The following is a 26,472-nucleotide window of genomic DNA, read 5'->3' as shown; positions in this document are numbered from 1 at the left end:
CTTCATTATATTCTGAAGAAACACCTTGAATAGAGGGGGTAAGTGCTGGCTCATGGCAGATCATCAGTAAAGGACGACGATGACGATGACGACAGCTATGAAGGTCTCAGAACCATTTACATCTAGGGTAGGAGGGACATTCTCACTATGTCTGGTCAAGGGTCTTGATGGAAGATTAATCCTCAGAACTTTCCAGTGTCGCAGCCGTGTGAGTGGAAAGAAGAGGTCTCAGTGTCAGGGGTGCATGTTCACCACATTCAGACTGTGCTTCTAAGTCTAGTGAGTGACTCCTTCCTCGCTAGATTTTGTGTGTGCTGTCGGATGTCACTCGAACCATTTTGGTTGTACAGATAGGCCAGTGGCATTAAGTACATTCACACTGTTGTGCAGCCATCACTGCAGTCCAGCTCCGGAACTTTTTCATCATCCCCCAAAGGAACTCTGTACCCATTAAATAAGAACTCCCCATCCCCTTCCCCAGCTCCTAGTCACCTCTGTTCTGCTTTCTGTCTAGTTTAACTCTTCTGGCTGCCCTGTATAAGTGGAATCATATCAGTGCTTTTGTGTCTGGCTTATTTTACTCAGACCAGGGTACCACTACATTTTATTAGGTCTTTTTCTTGGACCTTAAACTCTGACCTCTTAACAGTGTAGGGATAGCTTTGGTGTTAGGGAGCTCATAACCTGGCTGCACACCACAGTAGGACAAAGCAATATCTGTGCTGCATGTCCTGCTGTGTCTCATGACAGAGGTGGGTGAGTCCCCTCCTACCTGCTGTGGCTCAGCTGTTTCCTCAGGTGATGGAAGGACAGCAAAACAGTAGTTCTTTACCTTTTTTACCTTTTCATGGGTTGTTCTTGTCTCTTTATTTTCCTATCAGGCATTTTGTTGTTGTAACTCATCAACAACGTCAAGTAATAGACAAATCCAGTGACTTTGAAATGTCTCTTTTTTTCAATCTGGATAGTATGTATAAACCAGGAAATGACCCATGCCCATGGCATGTGGAGTTTCTGGGCCAGGGATTGAACCCGAGCTGCAGTTTTGACCTATGCCACAGCTGTGGCAACATTGGATCCTTAACTTGCTGTGCCATAAGGGAACTTCTGGGAGATGATTTTTAAATCTCAGTTTGTGGTTGCATTAAAGCAGGAGCAACTTGCATCTTCACAGCCTCGTGTTATGATGAACAGTCCATTTGCATGACTGATCTGTTTTTGCAGTTTTCTCTGTCCTCCAGAAATCTTTATGAGTAGCTGCTCAAAAGGATGGGAAGCACTTGGCGTAATAGTCCTAAGAAAATCATCCTGTCTCAACCAGAGCTTGATCTTCTGGTAAGAACCTAAATTTTTTTCTTTTTTGTCCCCTTATCTTAAATTTTCCTTTCTTAAATTTTTATTTATTCAAACAATATTTCTCAAGTTCCTAATATGTGCTGGGCACTGTATTAGGACCCAGAACAAACAAAATAGACGTGGTGTCTATTCTAGAACAATCTGATGGGTGTGGTATCAGTGATTTGTATAGTTGGTTTCTGATTGACAGTAATCTAGTGCTAAAGTCACAGGATATTAAGTGGATCACATATTCTTACATGTTCCAGTTTTTGTAACATGAGAGGGTAGAGCCAGATAAGGGGGTCTCTCTGACTGACTGCCAAGGCGCCCCCCAGTTGCCTAGTGAAATGCCTTGTCACCTGGGTGTGATGTTGGGCCTGTAGTTCCCGAAGCTTAGAGGCCAGTGCTTCGTGAAATACTTCCTGAAACGAGAGAGGACACGCTCATGGTAACTAACAGGAGAATGCTGTAAATCCAAACGCTGATTTTCTCCTTTTGATGGTGAATAGCCCTTTCCATCTGCAAAATATCCATTTTTTATCACCCTGAATGAATCCTACCTATATTGGGGTCCCTGAGAGGCTGAATTCATAGTCAGAGGAATAGTAAGTGTAGACGAAATTGAAGTCAGGTTTTGTGGGTTGTCTTGAGGAATCTTTTATCCAGACCATGTGAAGCCAGGCCCCATGGCTGCGAGCCCACCGTGTGCCCTGAGCCTGTGTCTGGATGGTGAGGGAACCTGCAGCCAGTTCCTTTCTAGGCCCCGTTCCCTGGGTTCCTAGATGACCCCATCGGTATGCAAACCTCCCCAAGATGGAGTTCAGTCCAGTCAGACCCTTAACTTAGCCGTCCCATCTCTCTAAAGTGATCTTTCTTGTCTCTGACCTCGTCCGTCGTGGCTTATGATCGCTGCCAGGCCCTGAGAGTTCTCCAGCTCCTCTTCCACCTCTGCCTGATCTCATCATTCTCTCCACCTTGCCTGTCACTGCCTGCAACAGAACTGCAGTCCTTACGTAATCCGTGAGGTTTTTTGTTTTGGGCTTTTTGTTTGGTTGGTTGGGCCTTTCCATTCCTTCATCCATTTAATCCATTTCTACTCTCTTTACTGATCAGCTAAATTTTAAGGAAGTGCTTTGAACTGAATTCAGCCCAAGCTTTCAGACAAAGAAGATCTGGTTCTTAATCATGACTGAGACTCCCAGGGTCGAGTTTGAAAATATCAATAACACCCATGTTTCAGTCTTTCCTCCTTCCCAGGGGCCCTTGCTGCCCTGAGCCAGGTTGGTCTCCCTGCTTCCAGATGCCCCCTCCTTAACCCCGGGGTCCGGGAGTGCTTGACTTCCAGCCGTCTTGATTTCTGTGCCCTTGTTATGGGAGTCTTTGAAAGGTGGTAAGGTAAGCAGCCACTGCTTCGCTTTCCTAAGTCTGGACCTTTGTTTGGATGTCTTTACGTTTGCAAAAGAATGCCTACTTAAGCCTCATACTTTTTTTTTCTTTTGTTTTTTTAAGGCCGTACCTGTGGCACATGGCAGTTCCTGGGCCAGGGATTGAATTTGAGCCACAGCTGCAACTTGAGCCGCAGCTGCTGGCAATGCTGGATCCTTGCACTGGGGATGGAACCCGAGCCTCTGCGGTTGGGTTCTTAACCCCACTGCTCAGTGGGAACTCCAGCTTCATACTTTGATATTATATTCCTGACCATTTGACCTCATCTCTCCTGGCGGCACAGAACTGAATTTCTTTTGGACTATGAACGGTGACTTCACACTCTGGGCTTCATCATCCATTCACCACCATCTGTTGCTAAATGCAGACTCTAGAATTGAACCCCACACGCTTCCTGCCTGGGAATCTAGTGCATGATATCATCTTCGTCATTACTTTTGAGATTGCCTACCTTGGGGAATTAATGTCCTGGCTAGTGGCGTTTTCACTTCCCACTTTAGGACTTTTGGGTATGATGTGTTTTTCAGAACTGTCCAGTGTATTAATAATAGACAAGAACTGGCGTCACATGAGCACATGGGGCCTTGAATATTAAGGTCTCTGGGGATTCAGAAGAGCAAATTATAGAGTACATTTTATGTCTTGGAAAGGGAGTGAGACTATAATGAATTTTTAAGTTAGCAAATTGCTTAGTCTCCTGAGGCCCTGCAGCTTGCCGAGGTTACAGGGGTAAAAGGCACCTGCACAGAGGAATTTCTAGGTCAGAACCAACATTTAAAGTAGTGGTGTGTTAATGCTTGAAAAGAAATAATGCCTGCATTTTTTATGACGTGTAGCTTTTGCAGCTGGATCTAATGAACGATGCTCCAAGAAACTGAGCCATTTTCCAGGCTGCTGTTTCCATTAGTTACGTCCTGTGCCATAGAGCCCATAGCCCATTCTTAAATTAAAGACAGCTTTGCTAAAAGGACAGCCCAGTACATGAATGTGAGTGGAGGCCTGTGGCAAATGCCCAGGGCCCCCAGTTTTTTAAAAACCTTGCTAGTCTTATTTGGCTATTTAGTCAGCAGTTTAACTTAAAATCAAATACAGTTTCAAAGATTCTGAGTTCATGGGGCTTTTTGAAAAATGAATCCTCATGTGATTAGTGTTTGATTAGAAGTGATCAAAGAGGACCGTTTTCCTCACAATGTCAAGTGGAGATGTGTCATCAAAAATAAGAGCAGAGCTCAAAGGTCAATTAAAGATTCCATGACGTGTCATGATATTAGCTCAGAAGAATGTGGGTTTAAAAAGAGAAATAAAGTATTTTGGCGTCTTCAGCAATAGGCTAGAGAAGTTATGACCTAAACTCAAATGTAGTCCTAAAGACCATAGTTTTCTAAGGGACCAAAACCATGGAAATAAAGAATATATACTCTACTCCATGCCCATGAGAGGAGACGCTATGGACACTGACTCTTGGACAGGCTGGCTACCTCCTGCCACCGTGTTTGATGGTAGGCCTTGACTGCACATCGTCCTATGAACGTTGTTGCCCAGATCATGATAGGTCTTGTCCTCCCTTAAATGTCCCTCCATGTCAGGTACCCCCAAGGTGCTGTCTGCTGTGCTCAGGTTCTAGCCACTCTTCTGCTCTCACCTCCTTGCTGAGCCCTTCTGCTGCCCTGGAAACATCTGGGCACAGGGCCAGTTCTGCTGGTCTTTGGGTCTGCTGTGGGCTGGGGTGGGCTTCTGCTCCATGCCCTTCTGTTGCATGGCTGACCCTGCTCCCTCACAACTCAGACCAGAGCCTTGGACAGTGAGGGCAAAGACTCCATCTTCTCCTTTCCATCTCTTGGTCTTCCTTTCTCTGGACACCCCTACTAACCCATAAAAAACTGCTTCTTGCCCAAAAATGAACCCCTTCAATTACCAACTCATGCCAGACTTCTGCAAGTATCACTAGGTCACCAGTTCTGCAAACCACAATTAATTGGACACAGACTCCCCTGCTGCAAGTCAGTTTTGCTTGAAAAACAGGATATGCAGGAGCCGTGGAAGTACACTTGCCAAAGGAAGAGTGAGTTTTCAGACAAGCATAAAGGACAAACAGGATTCCTCCAAGGAATGTTAATACCTTTTGATCGATCTTTGAGATTCTCTGCAGGCCACGATAAATAGAACCTTCTTTATTTCTCCCTCATTCCTCTGCACTTCACCTAAACACTGTAAAAAGATACAAAGACTGCAGAAAGTTTGAAATGGAACATTCAGTGTTTCTACCCTCAAAAAGTAACCCCACCCCAAATTATCAATCACGTATCTTTCTTTCTCATGTGTGTACCCTTGCTCCTCTCTCTCTGTACATGCGCATACATTCTGGATGTTGTGTAATAGATCTTCCCTCTTTATCGACATATGTAGATAGACCTTATTTTTAATACGTATATTGTTTAGTATATTATGTAGGAGTATTATAATGAATTATGAACTATTGTATTTAGAAACAAAGCAATATACCACAGGATTATCTGTCCTAAATAACTGAAGGCCTGCCTATGTCACAATGCATTTTTCAGGAGAATCAAGTCAAAATACTTTCTGTTCCGATGATTCTGATCAGTGTTCACCACAGGACAGAACTCTGAAGGATCTTGTTTATGCTTATTCCATCTAAGTAAATGATTTGGGTGTTTTCATCCTGGATTCACCAAGTCACTAGTGTTCACATGTGGTTGAGATCATAAATTCATTTTAAAAGCATGCTTGGAATTTTGCAATTTTACAATTCGCAGCAAGCACCAGATAAATTCAGTACTTTCTAACAAGTAGTATCTTTAATCACTCTTACTTAAGCAGGTAAATGATGGTTCTTTGTATAGTAGATGCAGAACTGTGATGAATTCATTTTTCTGCTCTGTTGTGCCTGTGCTGGTAGCCTCTCCCTGGCTGCAGACAGTGAAGGAGGCTCTTCCCAACCTGGCTTCCTCCACAGGCCACACCCCAACCTGGCTTCCTCCTCAGGCCACACCCCCAACTGGCTTCCTGCCCAGGCTACACCCCCACCTGGCTTCCTTCCCAGGCTACCACCGCCAAGGTCAGCAGAGAGGACAGTCGCCCAGTGCCCCCAGGTGCTCCTCAGGACTAGGCCACACCTCCGCTCGTCTTACCCAGCTTCCTGCTTGTCTGCTACCTCCCAAGCTCCTCTCGCCAGTGGAATGGCTGGACCTTGGAGTGGACTGCTGCTCTGAAGGCCCTCTCGCCACCGCCTGAATGTTTGGAACCTGGTACTTGGGGTGGACAGCACCCCTGCAGTGCGCTCCGGGGCGGGGCAGGGGTAGGGTAGGTTCTTAGTCTTGCGTTCTTTGCACTAAGTGGTTGTCACAGTGCACATACGTGGGCCCTGGGGCGAGTGTCTTGAGGCTTCAAGGCCGTACTCTTCTCTTTAAGCACCCAGCTCCTTTGAATTTCGTGCTTCACACTTTACCTCCGGCTCTGTCGCTGTTCCCCGTGGCTTCATTCAGGGGGGCCCAGACTCCTCATGTCTCCTGTCACCAGTCCTGGCCTTGTTCTTAGGGATTTGCATCCAGCCCTTGGCCTCTCTGACCCTGGATTGGTTCTTCCCGTGTCCGCTGCAGTCCCACAGCCCTGACCTTGACCTTTCTGTTGCCAATAGCTGGACTGCCTCCCCCGTGTTTCCTGCAAGCCTTCTTCCTGTGGGGGGATACTCTGTGCTGGTCTCACCTACAGCAGCTCATCTGGACCTTTCCTTCATTGACCCCTCTCCCTTTTTTTCTTGTATGCTTTCTGTTCTTAGTGTTGGTTCCCCACATCCAGCTTGGATGCTTTGTTCTGTCACTGTGAGCACATCCTGCAAACATCTCCCTGCCCCTCTTAAACCTGAAACTAGGGATATATTGTGGAGGAAAAACACTCAGAAATGTTCTCCAGGCTCTCTTTAAATCCTTGGCCACTGCACCATGAGGCTTCATTTCCTCAATATACTAGCTTCCTCCTCCCGGAAAGTGACTGTTTCATTTATTTTCCTCTCTCCTAAATTCTTCTCTCCACTTACATTGATCTGATGATCTTGTCTTTCTTCCTACTTACTAAGATAAATAATACAGCAGGAATCCCCTCATCATTCTGTCATGGTTCCCTCAAATATCTTCTTTCTACCTGTAACCATAGTCTGCATTTTACTCCTGTTTCTGTGGGTGAAGCTTTCCTGAGCGTATTATTATTATTATTATTATTATTATTATTATTTTGGCCATGCCTGTGGCATGTGGAAGTTCTGGGGCCAGGGATCAAACAGGACCATAACAGCAACCCAAGCTGCTACAGTGACAATGCCAGATCCTTAACCTGCTGTGCCACAAGGAAACTCCTGAGTGTATTTTTATTAAAATTTTTAAAAATTGAAGTGTACTTGGCTTACAATGTTATATTAGTTTTAGGCACACAACAGGGTGATTTGATATTTTTGTACGTTACGTAATGATCACCACAATGAGTACGGTTACCACCTGTCACCATACAAGGCTATTTCAATATTACTGACTCTATCCGCTATGTGTGCTATTCCTGTGTTGAACACCAACCTCCTCTTGTGCCCTGGTCTTGTCGATGGGAAAAAAAAAAAAAAAAAGAAAATGAAAAAAACCCACACAACGGGTAAGCTGTGAGTTTCAGCTTTACTTATGGACTCACAATACATCATGTTTTAAGATCTCTGTCTTAACTAAACTTAGTACAATTTAAGGGCAATTAGGTATAATACTTCATGTGGAAAGGAGGAGACTCAGTACAAATCATCCCATGGCCAGCCAGTCTTTACAATTTGAAGAGGTCACAGACACAAGAATTTGGCATTCACAAATCTTGTTTTTAGACTGGTGTTTATCTTTAAAGCATTATGGCAGGGAGACAGTGTAAGTAAATATAAACCAACTAAACTAGCTATCACTTAAAAGCTTTTAAAATCAAGGACAGGAGTTCCCGTCGTGGCGCAGTGGTTAACGAATCCGACTAGGAACCATGAGGTTGCGGGTTCGGCCCCTGCCCTTGCTCAGTGGGTTAATGATCTGGCGTTGCCGTGAGCTGTGGTGTAGGTTGCAGACGCGGCTCGGATCCCGCGTTGCTGTGGCTCTGGCGTAGGCCGGTGGCTACAGCTCCGATTCAACCCCTAGCCTGGGAACCTCCATATGCCGCGGGAGCGGCCCAAGAAATAGCAACAACAACAACAACAAAAAGACAAAACACACACACACAAAAAAAAAAAAAAAAAAAAAAAAAATCAAGGACAAAACTCACAGCTAGGTTCCTTGGATAATATATGTCTAACTTTTATGAACCTCATTAAAATCCTAACTCTAAAGTTTACTATATAACTAGTTAGTAGATAAACACTATGTTTTAACTAAGTTGGATTTAAATAGGGGAAAGTCCTTCAGGATGAAATTATATTATTGTTGTAACTTTGTTAAATCACAAATCACCACAGGAAAATAAGAATGGAAAATAAGAATAAGTAAATAATCAGGAAAGACTGAGGAAAACTGAATAACAAGTGAATAATAGAAAAGACTAATTCATCCATGGAACAATCCCCACTCAGCAACACAAAATGGAAATTATTTTCTGGGAAATTTAGTTTTCCACGTATGTCAGCAGGTGAGCCTTATTGTCTTCTGGGGCCTGTCCTTGGAATTGTGGCGTGCAGGCAGGCATCCCCTTGTTTAGGAACCTGTCCTCGGAATTGTACCCTTCACACAGGCCCCTTTTTCTGATTAGGAGCCTGCCTTTGGAATTGCACCATTCAGGCAAACTCCCTTCCTCGGCTCCGTGTATCTTCTCTGCTCCCCGCACAGGTCCACGGAAGGAAGGATGGGGAGGGAGAATTCAAAGCTTTGCACTTCGAATGTTATGCTTCCAGGAGAGGGATTGGGGACCTGGGAGACCAGGCTGGCTGCTTCCTTATTTGGAGGCTCACCCACTTGCATGCTGGAGAAAAGGGGAGGCTTTATAGCAGTGCTTGGTGGACCCATGCTCAAAGCAGGGGAGGTGTGTGTGCGCGCATGCGTGCGTGCGTGCGTGGGCATGGACATGTAGCCTTCTGCACAGCTGAAAAGCAGCATCACACTGATGAGTAACATAGCAGTAGTAGCACAATTGAGGGCTTTCTGCAGGTCAGATACTATGATAAATGCTTTATGCCTGGACCCATGTAACTCTTGTAATAACCATCAGTACATCTATTATTATCATTTCTGTTGTAAACTCATAATATAGGAGCAAAGAGTTTTCAAAGGACATTCAAGTGATAGAATCAGATTTGAGCCCAGGTCTCTGGATGGTAGCACCTTGTGCTTAGTGCTGAGCCACACTACCAAGGGCGGGGACTGCCGGTCCAGGCGAGAAGCACCTGGACCCTAGAACCTGCGGTGGCCTCTTCCCCCTTGCAAGGCACTACAGCACCTGGGGCTCTGGGCTGGAAGCAGCCCAGCAGGGAACAGAGGGCTCAGGTTCTAAGTCGATACTGCTGGCATTTCACCGACTCTAGGGGGGCAAGGTGTTGCAACTGTGGTGACCAGAGCTGAGGATTTACTGGGTGGCAGAAGACCTCTGGGTCAGGAACCATCTGTGGACCAACTTGGGCCCCTGAAAACCCTAGCTGAATTTTATCAACTGGGAAGCTTGTGTATATTATTATTATCATTCCATCATGTTGTTTATTAGCATTTATCCAACAAGGGCACCCGGAGCAGGCACCTTGCTTTCTCGTTAGCAATATTTCTGTTGCTCTTTGTGGACCCAGATCCACTCTGGCACAGCTCCATGTCCTCAGATCTGATGACAAGTGGTCACTACCCTGAGGGGGATGGGGCTCCTTGGGTCTCACCACAGCTATGCCCTGTCACTCATCTCCCCTCTGGCCCCATCCTTCCACTCCCAGGAGCATTAGAGAGGACAAGGCATTGGGACCCTCAAGAGGTTGGACCCGGACTGATGAAGCTGATGGCATGAGAGCTGAGTGCGAGGGGCTTGGTCTGGCTTGGTCCCACCCTCGGTGCGAACCTGATTGGCTGGTGTGGAAGACCGGAAATAGCAGAAGCAGTGCTATGAGTTCCTTCTACTGAAACACTTTACTGCACCTCGTGTCACCTGAGGCTGTTACCAGGATTGAATGAGATGACCCAGAGAGCCTGTTTTATGAACTGTGGTCCCAGGAATAGGGTGCTTTTAGAGCTTGTAGGCGATGGTGTTATTTGTAAACATTCACTACCTCTCTCTCTTTCATCCCCAGCCTGCTGCTCTCAGGCTTGATCATGAGACTTGCTTTGGCCAACAACCTGCGAGTGGAGGTGATATTTGCTGTTTCTGGGCAGAAGCTCTAAGAGCTAGCCCATAGTTCTCCACGTCCTCTCCCTGAATCTGTCTTTGTTAGGATGTCAGCTTGGGTTCTCAGTGATTCAAAGCTGGTTGTTGACCCAGGATGGATGTGCACGTGAGTACGAAATGGAGGTTGTTTTAAATTGCTGAGAGTTTTTGGGTGGTTTGGTTCTGCAGAAGAGCCTAGTGTAGCCTGAATGATACACAGCTAAACCTGGGAGTCTTAGCATGATGTGGAAATTATTGCTTGGGCGTGAAATGCAAATGCTGTCATCAATAACCAAGATCTAAACGCTTAGAGAAAAACAGGGGAACAATCCTAGTCTTGGTTTCAGTTTGAACTTAAGAGAAAAATGCCTTTTTGCTCTTTGTTGTACTTTTAATTTTTTTCACCATATCTTGTCCTTTGGTCTTTAGCTAGAGTTTAGTTTTTAGCTGGTGTATACACATCCCAATGTGCAGAAATTGCAGTATAATGTATTTCTTTACCTTCAGTGCACACTTTTGGTTTATATTAGTGTTAGGGGATATGATAAAACTGATTATTGCCTTAAAATTATTTTATACATTTGTACTCCATTGTCTTTTTATGTAGGTTATGTACTTTTTGGAAAAGTATCATCCATGACATAGTTTAGCTTGTTTGAAGGCAGTTAATAATGTCGCCACAATTTATAGGATAAAAGTGTTGTAATTTAAAAATTAAGACAATGTTTATCTTTAAAAGTTTATTTTTTAATAATTAAGACTGCCTGAAATGAATACACATTCTTTTACTTGTCCAGACATATTTTTATTTTTTTGCATTTATTTTAAAATGAAAATAGAAGTGCTTAAAATTTATTACTACTACCACTGAAATTTATTTTATGAGATAAATAATGAAAACTATTTTTTACAAATCTCTACTGCAGGGGAGGTGTATGGTATTAAAAAAAAAAGTCAAGTCATGTGAGTTGACGGGGGGAAATAAAGCACATTCTTTGCAAGGTTGCTTCATGTGTCTTGCACATATGGGTGTGTAATATGTGTGTGTGGAGGGGGGAGAAATATTTATTCTCTTCTATTTTGTTTTTAGGATTTTTATTGTATTCTTGCACAGAGAGTACAAGAGCAATATCAAGAAACACACAGCTCTAAGGTATGCATTTCCTATGGATAATTCTTCCAGGTTTAAAGGAAAGTCATCAATAGATTGATTTGATATTTTTGATTTGAAGTTCGGGGTCAGCTCCTGTCAACTGTGACTGTGGTGAAAGTCAGTGGGGTGTTAGAACCACTTGAGCCTTGAAGACACACACCTGGATCTGCATCTTAGTTATGTGCATTTGGGCAAATATTCCTGTTACCCTCGTTTTTTCAATATAGAAAATGGATATAATGGTATAGTCTTCCCTGTTATAGATTCAAAAAAGTAAGACTGGAGTTCCCATCGTGGCGCAGTGGAGACGAATCCAACTAGGAACCATGGGGTTGTGGGTTCCATCCCTGGCCTTTCTCAGTGGGTTAAGGATCTGGCATTGCCATGAGCTGTGGTGTGGGTTGCAGATGCAGCTCAGATCCTGCATTGTTGTGGCTGTGGTGTAGGCCGGCAGCTGTAGCTCCGATTCAGCCCTAGCCTGGAAACCTCCACATGCGGCAGGTGTGGCCCTAAGAAGCAAAAAAGAAAAAAAAAATTTTTTTTGGACTTTTGTTTTAATCAAGATAACTAGAGCAGTGCCTGACACCACATATTCAATAAATATTTGTTGAATGAATGAATGATTGAATGAATGAAACAGTTACATAAACCATATGAGTTTGAATCTATTTCTGGATCCCTCATTCTCTTCTACTGCTTTGTCTATTCCTGGAATACCACTAAATCAGTCAGTGCAATGATCTGTCAGAAACCATATTTGTGTGGTGTGTGTGTGTTCTTTAGAATATTGTTCATTTTTAAAACAAATGCATCCAATGAAGTAAATACATTTTCATCTTTTAATTTACATTAATGTATTTATGTATTTCCCACAACTGATATCACACTAGCTGTATGTTACATCACCTCTGAATAAATGACTGAATTAGGACAAGACAAACAGTGGAACAATTTTTTAAATCAAGGATAATAATCACCAAGCAACTGAGAGCCATGTAACTTAAAAGATGCTCAATTGGTTTTTTATTTCATGCATTTCTGGTTTTGTTACAGCCTCTCTCTTCCAGCCTGGACTTTTAAATGAGAAATAAAGCTTCAAACAAAGGAAAGAACAAGAGATGTAGGATAATTTTGTCAATAGGAAGTTTGTAATCTAAAGAGAGAGACCAGCCACAAAACTGTATTATCTCCTGGGTGCAGCAATAAGATACTATGTAAAATCCCCGAATGTGTAGCACAATGGGCAAATGCAAGTAGATAATAAGGAACAAAATATGTCTAAGTAGACCCAATTCGGAAGTCAAGGCAGGGAGAATCAGGGCGAATGGGCATTTTCAAGAGAGGCTTCTATCAATCTTGAGGTAAGGGCTATTGATCCCACAGTGGCATACTCAGATCAGAGTCTTAATAGCATCTTAGAAACAGGAAAACCACTATGTATCTTTGCAAAATACTCACCATACTATGCTATATAGCATCAATTCTGACGGCAGGTAGGTGAAAACTTAGCCCATTGATGTTCTGGATGAGTGTAAATTCTTTGTTATTGCTTGAAGGAAACAGCACTGTTGTAGCTTTGGGAGTTTTATATTTCCAAGGATGATAAAAAGATCCTTTGCATAAGGTTTTGCTTTTGCTGTTGTGGATTCTGAGTCTTGCACCCCATATATCCTACAAAGAGGCTGGAGGTCCCAGGCCAGCAAGAGTTCTGGCGGAGGTGCAGTAGAAGTTGTGTGGCAGATTAGGGAGGAACTGGGCTTTTCAGTCCTGGTATTGCCTCTCATTAGCTCAACAACTTTGGACAATTCCCACACTTATTTTACAGTGTGCTTGGATATAAGTGTGTAAACCATGCTTCTATCGTCTGTAAATCTGATGCTTTACTATCTGCCTCATGTGTACATGCTGGACATGCCTTGCTCTGGGCGGCCCAGTAACGAGCCTCGTCACCTTCCCTGGCCCCTCCCCCCTCGCTCCCTCTCCAGCCCCTTCAGAAGGAGCCCTCTCCCCAGGCACACTTCTGCAGTGCAGACCAGCCAATCCAGAGTCCATACCACCAATCACATCCTTTCTCAGCCTCTGCCACTTGGGACCCTGCACCTTTGTCCCAGTGACCCCAGGGCTAGATCCCAGTTAGCGGCATTTCCTCTGCCCAGAGCACTCATCAGTCCTAACCCTACTCACTCTGTCTCCTTAGTCCTTTCTGTGGCAATCGCAATACACATCTGGATCACTGTTCCCCACCCCCTCTGCTTAATGACCAGCCTGGTACTTGCTCCTCCCTGGACCTGCCTTCCCAGTAGCAGCCGTCTCCTGATCTGGTGGCCTCACTCTACCTCTGACTTTCTGTTAATACACTCTATTGTAAAGCAGGGAGGAACTGACTTAAGTCTGCTTAACTGTCGTGGAGGCTCAGAAGGATGAGAACAGGGAACTGTAGAGAATGTTTTTCTAGGTCTCAGGGGCCACTTGGCTCTGCTCTGCTCTGCTCTGCATACCTGCTATTCCTTGTGCTTTCAGAGAGCTGGCTTCCTTTGCTGTCCTGAGCATGATTCATTTGAGTTGCCCTTGGCTGACAAGTCTGTTCAAATCCAGCATTCATACCTTACTCCCTTGGGTTTTTCATGTCCTTCTTCCAAATCCCTGTGGGAAAAGAAGTCTGATCTGGCCAGTCCAGGCTTGGATCAGCTGTCCATTCATCAGCTGCAGACATGCTTACAGACAGGGAGTGGGGGCCGCAGGGCTGTGCACCAATGTCTAGGACCTCAGGACTTTTGCAGTATTTTTCAAAAAAGCATTTAAAGCGATTCCATAACAAGAAAAAAAAACCCATAAATAACTGAAAAGACGGCAAATCATTATTCTTCAAAGGCAGATTTGCTTGGTCAGATAGTTCATTTCCCAAAGAACAAAAATAAAATCAAGTGCTCTAGAATATTATTAAGCCCAGTCTCCTATTAGAAATTATAAATTGAAGACTTCCCAGAGTTCTAAAGCAAATTCTGAAAAGAAGTCATACCTATCATTTACATTATAAGTAAACAATATAGTTTATTGTTGGAAGTTCCAGGAAAGCTAAAACTTGGAACTTATTTAGCAGTAAAGGAAGAATTGTTTCAGAGACTAAGTTGAACGGTTACGGAAGTCTAGCAAATATGTAAAGGTAACAGCATGTGTGTGTATTAGAGTTTGGAAGGACTGGAGGTCAGGGTGAAGGGATTTAAAGTAGTTTGGCTAAAATAATCTAACATTAGAACTTCTATTTTCAAAAGGGATGATTGAACGATTTTGGTTTCAAGAGGCATTCTGTATATGATGAAGTACAGTGGTGCTCCTTTGTTATGGGCCGAATGTTTGTGTCCCCCCAGATTCATAAGTTGAACTCCAGCCCCCAGCCTGGCCGCGTTTGGAGATGGGAATTCTTAGGAAGTTAAGTGAGCTCTAAGGGTGGGGTCCCCGCCTCATAGGAATAGTGTCTTCTACGAGGAGACACCAGAGGGCGCTCTCGATGCTCCCACTCCGAGGAAAGGCGAGGGGAGGACCCAGCGAGAAGGTGACCGGCGGCCTGCAAGGGGAAAGAGCCCTCATCAGGAATTGCATCAGCCAGCACCTTGATCTTGGACTTCTAGCCTTCAGAACTATGAGGAAATGAATTTCTGCTGTTTATGTCACTCGATCTACAGTATTTTGTCATAACAGCCCAAGTAAGTCTTTTCTGCCAAGATACTTACTTTAAAGACATCATCACAGTTGTGTCCTCTCTGAGTTATGTCCATGCCAAAACGAAGAACTGCAAAAGTCTGCTCTGTTCCCCACAGAACTCTGCAGGAGGAAGCTAACGTTTTTCTCTTTAAAATGTGTAAATGATGTCAACACTTTTCCCAAATTGGTTGGTGAAAAGTGCTTCTGGTTGTCCCAATAGAATATACAGATGAAGATGGTTTTTGTAGGGTAAGATGCTAAAATCGGAGTTAAGGTATTTTTAACTTAAGTATTTTTTAAAACTTCATGCTCCCACTTTAAGCCCATGAGCTCCACAGTGGCTTTTCCTAGTTTCCAACTGGAGCCCAAATCTGAACCTGGGATTATTTCAAGGCACACAGTCACAGGGATAAAAGGCCACAGCTGGGACATCTTAAATCTCCATGACCCTGTAATAAGAGCACACTAAGGAATGGGGGTGGTGACACAGACTTGTTGGTGAGGAAGTGGTTGAGCTCCTTAGGCGTATGGTAAAAGCCAGCTGATCAGAGATGGGTGGGCTTTAGCTACAGGCTGCTTACTTATTCTACCCTCCGGTGAAGTCCAGGTTCCCACACCTGAAGTCAGAAGTTAGTTTATGGGCCACATCTGGCCTGTAGGAACTTTTTAAAAATTTGCTAACATTTAAACACATAAAGATCTCTCATAAAAATTAAGCTTTTCGGGTTCCCTTTAAAAACTGGCAGCGCTGGCTGGACCAGAATAATGCATATATGCATATGTCATGAGGTCTCTAGGTGCCCAGTCTCCACCACTCCCTGATGTCTTTACCTGTCGCCTTCCTCTCACTCATGTGGGTCATTTGAGATCAGAGACCTTTGAGAAGTTTGCTCCAAGCCAAAAGTAAGTTGGTGCAGCCATTATGGAAAACAGCATGGCAGTTCCTCAAGAAACTAAAAATAGAGTTGTTACATGATCCAGCAATCTCACTTCTGAGTACATATTGAGATAAAACTATAATTCAAAAAGATTCATGTGTCCCTATGTTCATTGCAGCTCTGTTCACAATAGCCAAGACATAAAAGCAACTTAAATGTCCATTAATAGACAAATGAATAAGGAAGATCTGGTACATATTCACAATGGAATACTATGCAGCCATAAAAAAGAAGAAATGATGCCATTTGCAGCAACATGGATGGACTTAGAGATTATCATACTAAGTGAAGTAACTCAGAGAAAGAAAATACCATATAATATCACTTATATATGCCATCTAAAATATGATGCAAATGAACACATCTATGAAAGAGAAACAGACTCATAGACGTAGAGAACAGACTTGTGGTTGTCAAGTGGGAAGGGGAAGAGATGGAGCGAGAGGTTGAGGTTAGCAGATGTAAGCTATTATATACAGAATGAATAAACAACAGGGTCCTATACTCAATATCCTATGATAAACCATAATGGAAAATATATGAAAAAAGAATATATATATATATCTGAATCACTTTGCTGTACAGCAGAAATTAACACAACAGTGTAAATCAACTATACTTCAATTTTAAAAAGAAGTTTGCTCCAAACCAACCTTCTCTTTCTCAAAAGTCAGTGGGCAGCTGGATCAGGACAACAGCTAAGAAACTATAATCAACTTTAGTCATTGTTACAAATAAAATATGAAAGAGGGGTTCCAACAGAATGACTGTTTCTGTGTAAAACAGACAAACAAAAACTCCTTCTTGGGGAAACCCCCTCCCCAATCCCTGAGCAGAAAGATTCAGTCTCTGGAAGAAGATTTCGATTTCGCACTTCAAATCAATCTGCCTTTCTACTTGAAATTCAGGAACCCTGTAGGTTTTATGAAACCAGGTACCAGGAAGCTAGCTCCTTAGCCACTCTGAGGGCTGGTGGGGCAGGACAGGCTTCAAGTGCAGACAGAGGCAGCAGAGATTGGGTAGGAAATGAAAAGGGGGGAGAGAGAGCAGAGAGGAGGGCAGGCAAGCATCTTGGGCTCCAATGCCCTGTGTTTTAGAGCCCTTTTGAGTCACCTTAGTCCCAGGCTGTTATTGTTAACTAACCCACCAGGTGGTGCTCTGAAATACCAAATACCCTTCTGTCCTTAATTTAAAAATTACACTGCCTGGATTTTCCGGTGCTGACAATTAGTACACATGCCTGGTTATACTTTATTGGAAAATATTTATATAAATATATTTTCATTAAAAGGATGAAATTTAGGAAAATTGGAAATCCATTTAAATTGTGTTCTTTGCAGTGTTCTTAAAATTATCTTTATGCATTATAAAGTGGAAATTTTTTCTTTTTCATTTTTGGCCACTCTGCGGCATATGGAGCCAGGGATCAGATCCCAGCTGTAGCTGCAACCTAAGCTGTAGCTGTGGCAATGCCGGATCCTTGACCCACTTTGCCAGGCCAGGGATCAAAGCTGTCTCCCAGCTCTCCTGAGATGCTGCCCATCCCATTGGCAACAGCAGGAACTGCTGACTTTTTAAAAATCAAGAGAATTACAATGAATTATAATTACAATGTTTGTGCCTGCTAAGTCAGTATGTTTACCATCCCCCTCCCAGTTTCTTAGGGCTGAAACTGGCTCCCTGTTAGAGCCATCTGTCCCCACTGTGTGGCTGTGTGATGCTGAGAAAAGTTTGCTGGAGGGGTCTGATTTTCCGCATTCAGCCTGGGCTCCCCAGACACAGCCTGGCTCCATGCTCCTCTTCAGTCCTGCTTTTGGTAAACCTCCATCCTCTGCCTTGTTCACACCCTGGCTTCCTCTTAGCTGCCTCCAAACACTGTTCCAGAAAGTTCTGACTCTGTTCCCCTCCCAGAGCCTCTGAGAACAAATTCAGACTGGTTTGTAGAGTTGTTATGGAACAGTATAATTTAAGGACAAAGAAACAGATGACATGAGGAAAAATGTGCTTTGAGGCTGTGTTCACCAAGATTTGGCATGAAATCATCATAAAAATGACAAGTGACAATGTGAATATAGCAACAAGCTTTGGAGCCAGACTATCCTGAGTTCAAATTCTGACTCTCCCATGAGTTACCTGTGTGCTTTTGACTAAACTAGACTCTTCAAACCTTAGTTTTCTCTCCTGTATAGTGGGGGTAATAATTTCTACCCTGCGTAGTTGCTGTGGAGATCAGATGAGATCACATGCTTAGAGCACCAGGCTAGCCAGCTGCCCACCAGTGCCCTCTCCTTTCCTGCCCTTACACTGTGGTCAGCTCAAAAGGTGAACTCTGGAGCCAGTAACAGGGACAGGCATGTGCTTCCTGAACCTTCCTCCGCCTCAGCACCTGCACTCACACCTTCTTGCTGCTGATCACCTGCTGGGTCCCTACCACCCTGATGCTTCCAGCCCACCTTGCCCCCTGCTCTGTGCTGCTCAGGTGACCCCTGATGTGGCCACTTGTCTGCCTTCCTCCTGGAGTGGCTGTTACCCCTGACACCATGGCTCCTGGGGACCTCCTCCACTTCCCTCAGCCCCAGTGGGACCCCCATTCAAGCTGCTGGGTCAACCCCTGTGTAATTGCCCTGCTGCAAACACTGCCACCAAATCCCCAGGGCTGAGGTTCTAGGAAGAGAACTGATCAGCTCCCATACAAAGCATCTCTTGGACGCCTGAACGTGTGCAGAAAAGTTGTGATTTTTAAGTTGGACTTGAATCTGGTGGTCCATATGTCCTGACAGAAGCTTGGACCTCTGCTAGGTCAGCTTGTGAGCTGCAAAAGTGCCCCTGAAGAGCTACACCCTCATAAAACCTGGGTCCTTTCAAGGCAGGAGTCCACCCAGGGGAGCCCTGGTCCACTTCGCCAAGGTTGTGATAGGAAGGCTGGAGGGTGAGGGCAGGTGACAGATGGAAGGCTGGGTGAAGAGCTCAGAGCAGCTGGTTCCTGCTGGGCTGTATATGCCCCACACAAGGCGTCTAGGAGCTCGGGGACTGGGAACTGCCAGCCAGTGCCACTGTGACTAAAGTCTTTAATGTAAAAACTACACGAGGCTAAATTTTAATAAGTTGAGTGAATTCTTCATGGCAGAAAAAGCCTTTGTGGAGAATAAAAAATAATTCAATAAATGGACTTTCTAAAGGGCTCTTTGTAGCATACGAACTGTTTCAGAAATATGGTAGAAAGTTTTATCCAGGGACTATTAGGTTGGTTTTTAACACATGTGAGTGGGCCCAGGCATTTTAAATTCTGAGAGAAGTAGTAGTCTTATTTTAGTAGACTCTTTGTGAATGTGCTACTTTATTAATGGCAGAAATGGGTGTGAAAATCTGCTCCTGTTCCCAGATTGTATTTGTCATGACAGATACAGAAGCATTGTAATAAATGGCATTTGATCAAGTTTAGGGTTCTGTATAATTATGCTTAATGCAGGTTTTTATCTCTAAAAACGGAAAACTAAAGACTACTCCACAAACAGCACCAGCTATGTGAGCAATTAACCCAAATGCCTGTGGTCCCTGCAGTCCCAGTGTCAGAGTTTTCAGGAGGTCAAAATATGATGCTTCACTTGCCAAAGTGCTTTCCTCTTAATCTCGAAAGAGTACCACCTCTAGTGGTTCTGTGTTCACCCCAGATTCCACCTGCACTCATTCTCTCTCAAATACCAAAACCAAACCAAAACACTAATTATTTGGAATGCTTTTTTCCCCCTTAATAGTGCAGGTATTTGATCATAGGGTATTTTTGGTTTTATTTTAAATTTTGCTTAAATGAGGTTTAAAAATCAATGCAGAAGTTCCCGTTGTGGTTCATCAGTTAACAAACCCAACTAGCATCCATGAGGATGTGGGTTGGATCCCTGGCCTCGCTCAGTGGGTTAAGGATCTGGCGTTGCCATGAGCTGTGGTGTAGGTCGAGAGGATCCTGCATTGCTGTGGCTGTGGTGTAGGCTGGCAGCTGTAGCTCTGATTGGCCTCCTAGCAGGGGAGCCTCCATATGCGCTGGATACGGCCTTAAAAAAGACAAAAACAAAAAAGCAAGGGAAAGGGTGGATCTTATGTGCAAGCTCAAAAAGCCAGTCTCAGAGGTGTATGTATTGCATGCTTATGTAACATGATCCAGATGATAAGGTTATAGTAATGAAAGGCAGATGGGCTGTTGCCCAGGCCAGTGCTGGGGGAAAGCTGTGACAACTGAGGAGTGACACCAGGGAGCTTCTTTGTTGTGCTAGAACAGTTCTACATCCTGTTTGAGGTGTTGGTTACTTGAGTTTACACATGGGGTAAAATGTCCTATAACGATAGACCAGAAAAAGAAAAGAAGAAAAAGTATATAAAATCTGTGAGATCTGAATACGGTTTATACCTGAGTTAAAAATACTGAAAAACTGGAGTTACCCTCATATCTCAGGGGTAACAAACCCCACTAGTATCCATGAGGTTTCTGGTTCGATCCCTGGCCTCGCTCAATGGGTTAAGTGTCTGGTGTTGCCCTGAGCTGTGATATAGGTCACAGATGTGGCTCGGATCCTGCATTGCTATGGCTGTGGTGTAAGTCGGTGGCTACAGCTCCGATTCGACCCCTAGCCTGGGAACTTCCATATGCTGCAGGTGTGGGCATGGCCCTGAAAAGACAAAAAGAAAAAGAAAAACCTCACTGTCTTGGTTCTGCAAGGGCTAAGGCAGGGTGACATGCTATTATTGGGGGTAGCTGGGTGAAGGGTACGTGGGAACTCTACTACTTTTACAATTTCTTGTGAGCCTTAAACTATTTCAAAGATAAGGATAATTTTTTAAAAAAACATTTTAAAGAAATTAGTAGAAAAAGGTAATTAGATATAGGAAGAGTTTCTTTTTTCTTTTTAATGCCAGAATGTTAGTCCTTTGAGTACCTATGGAAATGGTATTAAATGCTTTAGGAAAAAGGGAGCTTTGCAGTAATCCATAGCAATTTTCCAATAATGATTTCCTAAGTAGTGTTTCCTTTTAGTGATAGTTTCTTCTTCTCTGAGTAATTTCCTTTTATTGTTATGAACTTGGCCTCTAGTCTGAGTGCCCTTCTGTGTCTTTCTGGAGAGAGGTTGGGTTATTGGAAGAATCTTGACCAGCAGGTGTAGGTGAGGCAGGAAGAGAGTTTCTCTTTGTTTATTCTTTGCCGAGGGTAAGAGCCTCAGAGTTTAAACCTCTGAATTATTCCTTTGCACAGCAAGAATGTGTTTAGATTTTTTTTAAAACTACCAACAAATAAAGGTACCTCAGTTGCCCTCTAATCCCTGGGTGACTGACTTCTGGAATGTTCTTGAGGAGACACTTGAGAAGGGAGTGGAATAAATAAGAATAATAAGATGGTAATACTTTCTGTGACATCAGCCTTAGTGACGTTGTTGGCAATGTAAGTTCATACTCAAAATTGCTAATTTTCTCATTCCAGTTTAAGACCTCTTGGTCCTACAGGGGTTAAGTAAATTTTCCCCAAATTGTTTTAGAATTTATACTTACCTGAATCTTTAGGTCAATATGATACCAGATATCAAGACAATAATCCTTAGTTGATTTTTATTCTGTCCTTAAAAGGAACAACAATATGGGTGCAAAAGAAGATTTCTGTTTGATATTCAAGACCGATTCTATATTGCTTAATTATATAAACCTACTTTGGAGATTCTTGGAAATAGCCTGCTAAAGTTCAATTTCCTTTATAGTTTTGGCCACTCTAAACCTGTCTCTAAAGCCTTTGGAAATTTTGGGGTCAAGGGAGGCCACATTAAGAATCAAATTGTGCTACATGGAGTGTCTGTGTGGAATGGAGAATATGACTTCTTTTATCAAATAGGACCCAAATAATTAGCAAAGTGGACCCTGGTCTCCATGAGTATATAATACAGTTTGGTGTTGTGGAGTAGATGAATTATAAAATTAACATTCATGAGACATTAATCATGTCCTTTCTAATATTATTCAATGCCTGTCTGTCTTCTCTGCCTTTCATTAATTTTGAAATTTAAAAAAAATGCCCTACTTGTCGTGAGCCTCGTAGGAATGACTGCACAGTTTCTCTGGATGGAATTCTCAATGATTTAGGACTCAGCATTGTCATTCCTTTCTCAGTGCCTCTCCAGACATTTTAAAGACATCATCAGTGATCCTCACTCTCCTAAAGGATGGTTTGGGAATCCCTAGAGTGTAGACTTCTTGAAGGCAGGGATTTTATCCATGTTCCATGTCATGCCCCCATTGCTAGAACAGGGCCTGCCATGAGTGCTCAGTAGCTTTCCTGTCGACTTGAATGGTCACTTACTGTTGGGGAGAGAACTTGGTCTTTGGAGTCAGACTGACCTTAACTCTGCACTGGGTGACCTAGAACAGGTTACTTCACTTCCTAGAATTTCAGTTTTGTTGTGTGGAAGCCGCTGTCCAGACTGAAATTGCATGCAAAGACTGAGCACACAGCTTCGGAAGTACTGGGTGCTTAGTGAGTGAACCCTCCCATATTAACTCACATCATTCCCGTCTTTTTTCTGTGAGAGCTTTCTGTTTTTCAGAATGCAATTCATACAAAAGGAAGTATTTCAGAGAAGACTATCATGACTTTTTTTTGGCCAAGCCTGTGGAAGTTCCTTGGCCAGCAGTAGCCCTGTGATCAGTGACAAAGCCAAGTCCTTAACCTCTAGGGCACCAGGTAACTCCCGACTCTCGTGATTTCTAAGAGGAGTTTCTAGGGGCAGAACTCCTGGGGGGGTGGTGGGACTAACTCCTTCCTGTATTCTTTACGAAGCCTAAATCAATCAACCACTTCCACATTGGATCTGCGCCAACATATCCATGGAAATGGCCACTTTCTAGATTTCCAGCAATATTCAGATTCACTATTTTCAGGCAGGAGAGCAAGTTTGGGTTTTATTCTGTTTTTGTTTGTTCTATTTTATTTTCCACTCTTCAAATATATTCATAGTTTGCCCTCTTGGATGTCCAGGATCCAAAGAGCTAAAAAGACAGACTTCTCTCCTCCTTTGACATTTGTGGTTGCTGTACTAAATTCCTCTAACAGAGGCTCTTAAAGCATTCTCATCTTTCAGACTCAGTTGTTGTGGATAGCTTAATCCCTCATGTATTTTATTAATTAATGTTATAATTCATTGGTGATTGCTTACTTTGAATCTCTACATTCTCGTGCTGTGAAAGATAAGTAAGAGTAGGAAAGAAATTGAGGGTATGGGTTTTATTTTTGGGGAGAAAATAAAGAAAAATTTAAATATGTTTATGTTTATAAAATGGCTTAGAGAAATAAAAGTGTTAAATGAGTGGCTATTATAATTACAGGGTTTATGGTGAAACTGGAGCAGTGAATTCTGGTGGAATTACTTGGGAATACAGGCATATGCATGACAGTCTGGGGAAGCCATGTTTGTGTTGTTCGAGGTGAAGAATTATCATCAATATGCTGCTTACATCATAGGCTGTCCAGTGAAGATGAAGTTTCCAACAAGGGCCTAGAAGCTCATGAGCATAAAGTGCTGGTGCCCTCTCAGGAAGGCTGTGAGCTGGAAGTCACTGTATCCATGGAGTGTGGAAAATTCCATCCTGATATGAGCCTGCAATACCCTCCAGGGAACTAATCTAAGAAGCTTGGCAGGTGGGGCAGGAACTCTTAGGTGGGGGTGGTTTCTCTGTGGGGCAAGTGACAGAGTCATGGTCAGGGAGGCCCTTCTGGTAAGAGAAGTGTCATGGTTACGGTGACTCTGAGTGTAAGATGTGTTGGCAAATGGAAGAGAGAATGGCTGGATTAAGAACTAGCTGGGTTGAAACTAGGGGAAATTGATTGGGATGAAAGGGTTGGCCTCCCCTTTAGAAAGGGGCTAAAAGTCCAAATCACCAGGGCTACAAAGACATGGCAGACTTTAATCTACTCTTTCCCCAAGGGCCCAAAAGCTCTAAGGAGGGCTTGTCTAGGGTCCTGGCCCAAAACACATCAGACCTCCCTGGATGTCCTGAACCGGCACCTATAGGAGAAGGGCTTGAGATTCTTTGGGGTTTTTTGTTTGTTTGTTTTGTTTTGTTTGGTCTTTTTAGGGCCACACCCCAGGCTAGGAGTCTAATCGTAGCTACAGCTGCTGGCAACGGAGGATCCGAGCTGTGTCTACAACCTACACCACAGCTCACAGCAATGCCGAATCCTTAACCCACTAAGCAAGGCCAGAGATCGAATCCACAACCTCATGGTTCCTAGTCAAATTCATTTCTGCTGCGCCATGACCGGAACTCCGGATTCTGTGTTTTTAATGAATGCACCTGAGGAATTTTTATGATGGTAAGTTTGGTAAACACTGCTTTAGTCCCGCCCAGGTTGGGATCAGAATTCTCTTACCCAAAAGGCTGGGCAAGATTGAGAAGCAGGGCTTCTGGTTTCAGAGGGACATACAAGCAGTCTGTTAGGAGGCATCCTGGAGCTAGGATGCTGTCTGGGGGAGCGGGCTGCCACTTCCTGGGTGCTGGATTTAGAGGACTGAGGTGTTCACAGTGAGGCTCCGGTGCTCATGGGAACCGAGGTGACCCTGAGGGAGAGAATGGCAGTCACGCATCCCAGCCACAGGTGAGGGCTCTTGACGCAAACGGAAGATTTAGGCTGGGTAGGATTCCTATCTCATGGCCCAGGGAGGCTGTGGGGAAAGGCCGCTCACTCGTGGGTCAACAGCAGGGGGCGTCTCTCCTGAAAAGGATCTTGTTCTTGGATGATAACCACTGGGGTGAACAGACGGTCCTTAGGAAACCAGAGCTCACCACGGAGACTAGACAGGCAGCGAGGTAACCAGTGTGTTTCAAGCCTTTCTCGTTGGGGTCCAGATGCGAAAGGAGCTGGTGTCCTTGAAGTTCACGGTCTTGAGTTCATCAGGGTGGCGGTGGGTGTGCCCTGGGATAGCTGTCCCTAAGAAGAAGGGAGGACCTGAGCCGGGTGGCGCCGAGGAGCCCCTTCCCGAGGAGCCCCTTCCCACCCGGGAGCCCGCCGCCCTGGAGGGTGCCCTTGGGGTGGATCTTCCTCAGGTGAGACCAGAGCAGGCAGGTCGAGGTGGGCGTGAGATGTAAGGGAATGATTGGTTGTTTGATCGGCCCAGAGTGGGACTTATTGGACCGAGAGGTAATGCTTTTGGCTCTGATGGTTCCTAGAAACGGAATGTTTGTGGCCCCACCGGCCCCCTATTCATAGTTTGAAACCTAATCCCCAATGTGAAGGTGTTTGGAGGCCCTGGGAGGCGATTAGGGCATCAGGGTGGGGCCGATGCGGATGGATTCGTGCCCTTGTAAGCGGAGGAAGAGTCGGAGTTCTCCCATCGCTGCCTGAGGACGAGGCAAGAACACGGGCTCTGGGAACAGTGAGCTGGCCCTCACCAGACTCAGAATCTGCTTGATCCTGGACTTTCCAGCCTCTAGGACTGTGAGAAATAAATGTCTGCTGTTTATAAGCCACCTGGTCTGTGGTTTTCTGTTACCAGCAGCCCAAATGAACTAAGACCATCATAGAATGATAGATATTACAACTGCTTAAAAAAATTTCAAATAGTAGCTTAGGGGTATCCTTCTAAATTCTGTTAAGTTTGTTTTCTCTTTCAACAAGAATCTCCCATTATTCCTTTCATGGCCAAAAGACAAGACAGACTTCCTCTTTCGCTGTTCCTTACACAGATATTACAGGTTATATTTTCCATCTTCTCTTTTAGAATCTGTAAACAAATATTTGAGTAAAATTTATTAAATGAACTAGAAGACTAGGCTCTCTTTGTCTCAGAATCATCTCTGCAGTTCAACACCTGAAAGCCAGGTCAAAATCACCTCTTTGTGAAATGTCACTGGACTCCTCTGTCCATATGTGACTTCTCCATCCTCTGAAAGCCCAAAGCATCTTGGTTTGTAAGGTTTTTTTTTTTGTTTTGGTTGATTTGTTTTTTGTTTTTGTCTTTTTAGGGCTGCACTCGTGGCATATGGAGTTTCTCAGGCTGAGAGTTGAATTGAAGCTGTAGCCACCGGCCACCACCACAGCCACATCAATGCCAGATCCAAGCTGCGTCTGCGACCTACACCACAGCTCAAGGCAACGCCGAATCCTGAACCCACTGAGCGAGGCCAGGGATCGAAGCTGAGAAAATGGTGATGAGAGAAAGAGAGACATAGGAATATAAGATAAAGCCAGCTGTTACAGACATTTTTCAGGTACTTGCCGTGCCCCACACACTAGACGGTCCCTCTCCTCTGGAATGCAGAGCTGGGTCAGGGCAGAGCTGTGACATAGGGACCACTTCCGCCCCAAGAAGCTCTCAGAGAGGGGCTTCAAACCATCACTAGAGGTTGAATGTTAATCGTTTAGCCCCCTACCTACCCAGTTTCTCCCCAAAGCACCCTTCTTGCTATTGTTCATCCTAGAAATTAGTCAACATTGTATTCTCAGTTGTGCTGGTGTTTGTTTTTTCTTGTCTTTTTTTTTTTTTCTTTTTCTTTCTTTGA

At 44.0% G+C, this 26,472-nt stretch overlaps 1 protein-coding gene across 4 annotated transcripts in view; it reads left to right on the top strand.

Moving 5' to 3' along the window:
- The window catches only part of LOC102165777 (uncharacterized), a 56,002-nt gene extending 30,566 nt beyond the window's left edge, over positions 1 to 25,436 (top strand). Inside the window, exons 3-10 of one of the 4 annotated variants that reach the window (XR_014812546.1) lie at positions 1,225 to 1,335; positions 10,076 to 10,276; positions 11,240 to 11,302; positions 14,671 to 15,006; positions 22,521 to 22,657; positions 23,299 to 23,531; positions 24,171 to 25,017; positions 25,141 to 25,436. Coding sequence is in view for 2 of the 4 variants with exons in the window: in XM_084972294.1 (XP_084828420.1) it covers positions 1,225 to 1,257 (33 nt within the window). In the remaining 2 variants the exon portion in view is untranslated. Of the gene's footprint in view, positions 1 to 1,224; positions 1,336 to 5,938; positions 6,081 to 10,075; positions 10,277 to 11,239; positions 11,303 to 12,355; positions 16,033 to 22,520; positions 22,658 to 23,298 lie in introns of those variants that run through there. The other 3 variants (XM_084972294.1, XM_084972293.1, XR_014812547.1) reach the window with 3 other exon arrangements.
- Positions 25,437 to 26,472: the final 1,036 nt, after the last annotated feature.

This window comes from Sus scrofa, chromosome 8 (assembly GCF_054392235.1).
Source record: "Sus scrofa isolate SSC_HxYL_T2T_F1_AM1 chromosome 8, Sscrofa_HxYL_maternal_Yorkshire_Landrace_v2.0, whole genome shotgun sequence".
Taxonomy (NCBI): domain Eukaryota; kingdom Metazoa; phylum Chordata; class Mammalia; order Artiodactyla; family Suidae; genus Sus; species Sus scrofa.
The sequence above is the reverse complement of the archived record's forward strand: the minus strand, read 5'-3'. Positions and strand labels throughout refer to the sequence as shown.